This window comes from Pteropus medius, unplaced genomic scaffold (genome assembly GCF_902729225.1).
Source record: "Pteropus medius unplaced genomic scaffold, Ma_sr-lr_union100, whole genome shotgun sequence".
NCBI lineage: Eukaryota > Metazoa > Chordata > Mammalia > Chiroptera > Pteropodidae > Pteropus > Pteropus medius.
This window is the reverse complement of record NW_024349802.1, coordinates 16578113-16584789: the sequence shown is the minus strand read 5'-3', so window position 1 is coordinate 16584789 and position 6677 is coordinate 16578113. Positions and strand designations below refer to the sequence as shown.

Sequence of the window (6677 nt, the reverse complement as noted above, 5' to 3'; positions counted from 1 at the left end):
TGGAATGAGATCTAAAACTGAAGTTTCTTTAGCTCTACCAATGACCTATAGCATCAATATTCCTAAAGTGGGGAATCTTTATTTTTTATACACAATTCTGAGATTTTTATATCTATTAGAGTTTACAAATTGCTCCTATGGATCCTGAAATATTAACCATTTTGGCACTTTGGGAAGAGATGTGTCATAGACACAAGGTTTGGGAAAGTCTACAAAATAAACAACCCCAGAAATCAGAAGCAACTCTGGAACTGACTTTATTTGCAGCAGAACAAACTTGAAAATAATGTAGGCTCCATGATAACTGTAAGACTCTTGCTGAACTCATTGGGTTTCCCAGGGAAATCCATTGTTTAAAGAGAATTGAAAGTGAATTTTGAGGTTCCAGGTCATTTGGTTGCTGTAAATGCTTAGCATTTCCCCTCATGATCCAGACTCAATTTTCCATTACTCAACCTGAAAACAAGATAATGAAAGAAATCAAGAACCAAGTACTTGAGGCACCAAGACAGAGAGAAAATATGATTGTTTAAAAATCACATGAGAAAAATCAGGCCAAGGCTCTGGCTTGCCTGTTTCACTCTGACTGCTCTGAGAATTTGTGCTCTACATGCCAGTCCTTTCTCATCCCTAGGCCAGGTGCTTTATCTATAAAATGAGAGAATGTGCATTTAATATCTCTTCCAACTCTAAGTTTTAGTCATAGGGGACACTTACCTTTAATATGTATTTATTTCTGCAATAACAATTTACCAAGCACTTAATAAATTATGGAACTTTCAAAAACAAGAGAAGTATAATGTTTATTGTATTCTTATCTTCATAGATGAACATTCATTAATTTTGAAAGATGAGATATCTAACTCCTTCTTAGTCACATATTTTAATTTTGAACATCATATAATCATCTTATTTCTTGTAGATTAACAGAGTGTAACTCTTAAAGGTTGGCATGGCTCACCAAATCCAACCTCCTTGGATTGTTAATTAAGTATTGTTATTGGAGTATTGTTACTTAAGTTTAAAGTATATTTTAGTAGTTAACAATTAGGGATGGATAGGTTCATAGTCCTTTATCTTCTAATAGATTTTACTTGTTTGCTGTCTTCTATTGCAAAATGAAAGTTCCGTGGAAGCAGGAAGCAGAAAATTCTGTGTATTTTACTCCCCACCTTACCTCCAGTGCTAAGAGCAATGCCTGGTACATAGTGGATGTTTAATAAATATTTGGTAAATGAATGAGAATAATAAATTTACTCCAACTTAAAAAGCTGCATATATCACATTCCCTCAGGAAATGACTGAATTACTGTTCAGGGTTAAGGATCATTTTATGTTTCTTTTGGACAAACACCCAAGGCACTATTGAGAGAAAACTAGAGACATAGAGACACAGGGAAATATGTTTTTTTATTCCCTGGGTGAGAACAGTACTTTCTGATCTGAAGAAACAAAGTCCTCTTACCTTTTTGCTTTATTAAATACACAGCGGTTACCATAGGTTTTTCCATCAGAACCACAGACTGGTTTGTAGATAGAGAGACAACTTGTATTTTCTTTTGGGTTCTTGCTGCTGGCCTTGCCAGTCTGCAGTATGTGAAAGACCATTAGGTAAATATGGAGTGCACAATTTAATTCTGATATTGCGATAAAACAAATAGTGATTGCTCATTAATTATTGATTAAGCATTGTACTAAATCAATCGTTTTACTGATCCTTTGTATTTTAATTTAATCTGTGCAACATTACTGGAAGAAGACTGTAATTTGCCCCATTGTATAGTTGCAGGCATACAGTGTATTTAAGCAACAAGCCCAAGACCATATATGAATTAAATATCCAAGCTGGGATTCAAACTCTGAGTTAGATCTGACTCCAGAGCCCCAGCTTTCCTACACATCAGAATGTTTCTACATTAACCCTTTTTAGACATGCCTCCTACCTGAGAAAATTATAATGAGGGAAAAGTCATACTGGCAAATACTAAATATACATGGTCATGATGATTTATTGAACTTTCTCTTTCCTCGTTCCATGGGGAAAAAAATGAGGCAGGATATAGGCTTATTCAGAGTTCAGTTAAGTAGTACTTGAAGTGTTTCTTCAGCATCAAGTTATAGAGTGACAGGAGAAGCCTGTGACCATACAGAAGCTTCGACTGGCACATGAGAACAGAAACACTAATGGAATGGTGAGGGTCTTCAATAGGAGGCTTAGTTTTCTCAGAGCCAAGGAAAATGAACAAATACCTCAGTCTTTTTCATTGGGTTGGAGTTTATCACCCTCTTCATACCAATTCATTACTTTCATTCCCACATACTCTGTAAAATGGACAGGGTTACCTCCACCATTTTAGAAAATAATATAAAATTGAGAAATTTTAAGTGACAATACAAACACTCAGAAACCTTCTGGTGGTGGCATTAAGGTCTGGATGGCAGGAATGTCCCCTAGAGATTACTACTTCATACCAGCCAAGACATAAAGACTAAGAGGGACAGGCGGCTTTCATCTGAAAGGGTGTTAAGGAATGACCAGTTAAGAAATAGAAAATGCAATTCTATTAAGATAATGAGATAGAGGAAATGTTCTAGAAAACTCTTTTAGACCTATTAAGTGCCATGTCCAGAGTCATTACTAAATGGAATTAAGAGACTGGCATTTGGAAGAGAGACTGGCAAGTGAAGGCAAAGCACAGCAGGGCTCAAACAGGAATCCAGGACTCATGGATGTGCACCTGTTTGCAGTGATGACTCCCAAATATAAGGCATTTATTCATTTACCTGACAAATAGTTCAAGAGAATCCATTTTAGGCCTATCTTATTCCAGGTTCTGGGGGTACAGATTTGAAAAGAAATGGTACTTTCTTTAAGCAAATGATCAATTACAAAGGAATAAAGTACATTCCATAATAAAGGATATCATTAGTATTAGGGTTACATTTGTGGAAAATCCAAAAATTCTGTATGATGTGGATGAAGTGTGAGCAAGAGTGGCATGAAATCACGGACATAGGGTTCAATCATGAAAAATTTTAAATGACATGCTCAGGAGCTTGGATTTCATCTTCCAGGTAGTGTGGCACAACTGAAGAACTTTCATTAGAGGAGTGATATATCAGATCAAATTTGTGATTTAGAAATACCACCTGAGCGATTTGCAGATTATGGATGGGATGGAAACGAGCATGAAAATTAAATCTGGTGGGGATGGGGCTCAATCAGTGAGGGTTTGAGCTAGTCCAGAATAGGTAGGAAGGCTTAAGTGGAAAACAGTAGAAAGAAATGAGATGGAATGGAGGACCATGATACTATTAATAATCATAGATGTCTATGAAAATAACCACTTCCAAATTCTCTCTCCTTTTGTTGAATCAGTGTCATTGAAAAGTGTTTGTCATTAGTACAGTGTATTCTGTTAACCATTTCAAGACTTGGAAAATAGAATGGCTGACATAAGTTGACTAAGGGAAAAAAAGAAATTAACACAAACCTGATTCTTCATCATAGTGCCATCCAAAGGGTTGCCTTCAGTTTTTCTTTTTTCTTGATTGTAAAAAGACCTTGGATTTCTTCGTTGGCTAGATGATCCTGGCTTCCCTTGCTGGTTAGATGACCCTCCTTGCTGGTCAGAAGATCCTTGCGTCCCTTGCTCACTAGAAGATCCTGGCTTTCCTTTCTGGTTGGATGACCCTGAGCCCCCTTGCTGATCACAATTATCCTTATAGGCTAAGCCCTGGCTTTCCTTGCTGTGAAGATCCCTAACCCGCGCCTTGCTCACTAGAAGATCCTGGCTTTCCTTTCTGATTTGGACCCTGAGCCCCCTTGCTGGCCAGAAGATCTGAAAAGCTTCCCTTTGCTCACTAGAATCCTGGTTTTCTTGCTGGCTAGATGATCCTGAACCTCCTTGCCGGCTAGACAACCCTGGCTTTCACTGGCCAGAAGATCCTGACTTCCCTTGCTCACTAGAGATCCTGGCTTTCCTTTCTGGTTGGATGACCTGAGCCCCTTGCTGGCCAGAGATCCTGGCTTCCTTGCTCCTAGAAGATCCCTGGTTTTCTTGCTGGCTAGATGATCCTGAACCTCCTTACCAGCTGGAGCAACCCCTGGCTTTCCTTGCTGGCCAGAAGATCCTGACTCCTTGCTCACTAGAAGATCCTGGCTTTCCCTTTCTGGTTGGATGACTCCGAGCCCCCTTGCTGTCCAGAAGATCCTAGCTTCCCTTGCTGGCTAGAAGATCCTGGTTTTCTTTGCTCATTAGAAACTTCTGGGTTACCTTTTTTGTTAGATTCTTTTGAATTCCCTTGCAGACTCTCAGGCTGATTAAAAACTCCTGGCTTCCCTTGCTGATTAGAACTTCTTGGTTTCTCTGGCTGGTTAGAATACCCTGATTGTCCCTGCAGAATAAAGGTCCCTAATTTCTTTCGTGTGTTGCTGCCTCCTTGCTTATTAGATTCTTTTTGTCCTCCTTGAGGGTTAGTTTCATTTTTTCTCTCTAGGATAAGTACAGGTTCTGGACCCTCTTCTACTTTCATAATACTTGTTTTCAAAGTCTGGGTTGAAGACACTGTAATGATACCATATATACAAAAATAAAAATAAAATTATTTAACTTCAGGAACTTAAAATCAATAACATTCATCCCATCTATTTTTGTTAAACTTTTGTAAAATAATTATCTTCAGTTTTTGTTTTATATTTTTCTCTTCTGATTTTACAAACTCTAAACACATGCTTGGCATTGCTATATATTGTAATAGGCATTCCTGATTCCTCTCTCTTCATCACTCTCCAAATCCATGTAACCATGACATCTGGTATTAATGTACTTTTTTCCATCAAGAAAGGTCTGTTAAATATGTACTAAATGTCATCTAGCAAGGCATTGAAGTACACAAGAGATATGGTACCTGCCATCATGAAACACGTGTCCTAGTAAGGGATTTTATCTATATGCTTTTTACCCTTGTAAAATATATATATGTACACACACACACACACACACACACACACACACACATTTCTTTTTCCTCTTCCCTTCTCCCATCCCACCACTTAGCTCTATATTCTTATTTCTTAACTTTATTCCTTCAACAGCTCCCTAAATGGCATCTCTGTACAACTTTTTTTCACATCTAATCCATCTTCAATATCACTACAGACTGATATTTCTTAACAAAATGGGTCTGATCACCCCTGAACTCAACAATCTGAAAAAACTGCAATGCTTTCAATGAGAATCATTGAAACGAGAATCACTATTTCTTGTTTTCCAACTATAAGCAGCTGAAGGTCATAGGCACTTTGCTTTCATTATTTCTTTTCACTAGATATAAGAAAATAACCAGTCAGGTAGGAGGTCATAATCTGAAGATAAATTGGAATAGGTTTCATTTATCATAATTTAATATCCTGAGAAATGGATTATCTGTCATTTATTATCTTGAGAAATTTACTTTGCTAGCTGGCAATTTACATCTCTGAAAACAGAAGACCTAACTGTATTGAGGTAAGGAATTGAAAGAAGTATGTTGAGTGATAGGAACCTAAGAAGAACTCAAGTAACAGTGGCTAATGCTGGTATAGTTATTTCCATTCTGCAAATGAGAAAAGTGAGGTTAAAATAAGTTAAATAAGTTACCCCAAAGCACATACGTAGAAAATTGAGAAGCCAGGATTTGAACCCATTTCTACTTGACCGTATAGTCCTAGGTCATCACACAATACCATGCCCTTTATGGAACATGAATTTAAGTAGTCATAAACTCTCATAATCTTTTTTGACTGAATTTTATTTCCAGTCTAATGCCTTGCTTTTTACATTCCCCTACCTCTCCTTCCCTCTAGCCACACCAAACTATTCACTATTGTCTTAGCCTGTCACTATTTTTATGCCTCTGCTCTATATATTGTCTGAAATTACCTTCTTCCCATTCTCTCCGATAGTTCCTATTTTTAAATTTTCTAACAAAGTATTACTAAATCACTTAGCACTTCTAATTCTCTACTTTGAGAGTTGGAAGAAAAGTCATTGAATGTAACTTTTCTTACCTGAGAACATGGCCAAAAACATGAAGGGAAGGAAAATGAAAGCCTTCATGTCAGAGCCAGTTGTTTCAGACTCAGTCGTGGGATGGAGCTAAAGGTAACTCTTCAGAAGATACTTTCTGAATAACCCATGATGATCACCACCATGTTATATATTTGAAAAATCCTCCACCCTAATTGCTAAACACTGTCACTGTTAAAAAAAAATTACAGAGTAACTTTTGCAAACTGAAAGGTGTTGCTTCTTGAGTGGATTGTCATTTTTAAAATTAGCTTCACGCCCCAACTCCCATAAATATCCGAACTTTAATATGCTTCTATCCGATATCTTCTTCACAGGAAAAAATAAAAGCGGTGAAGCTCATCTGGGAAAGTGGTAAATTCAGGGTTCACTTTTTTACTGTTAAGAGATGATTTATCTTCGGTCCGTAGTATCATTGACCCTGCAAGTTTATATGCCCACAATAGAGATTCCCATGACTTTTTCCTGCAAATAAATTATGTGCCAATTATTTACCTCAAATTATATTTTAAAAGCAAGTAAAACCGCATTGAGTATTGGTCATTAGTAAGTGATGAATGCACCCAGTGGGGAATGACAATGGGTAATGTATTTTTATGAGGTAAC

The 6677-nt window shown here is 37.2% G+C and overlaps 1 protein-coding gene across 1 annotated transcript; it reads right to left on the bottom strand.

Annotated features, from left to right (window-relative positions):
* Positions 1 to 348: 348 nt before the first annotated feature.
* Positions 349 to 6383, bottom strand: MARCOL (MARCO like). The gene is given in 7 exon segments (XM_039835914.1): positions 349 to 456; positions 1466 to 1587; positions 3495 to 3703; positions 3774 to 3800; positions 3866 to 4107; positions 4151 to 4568; positions 6053 to 6383. Coding segments are annotated over 7 exon segments (1113 nt in total). The 5' UTR covers positions 6102 to 6383; the 3' UTR covers positions 349 to 410.
* Positions 6384 to 6677: the final 294 nt, after the last annotated feature.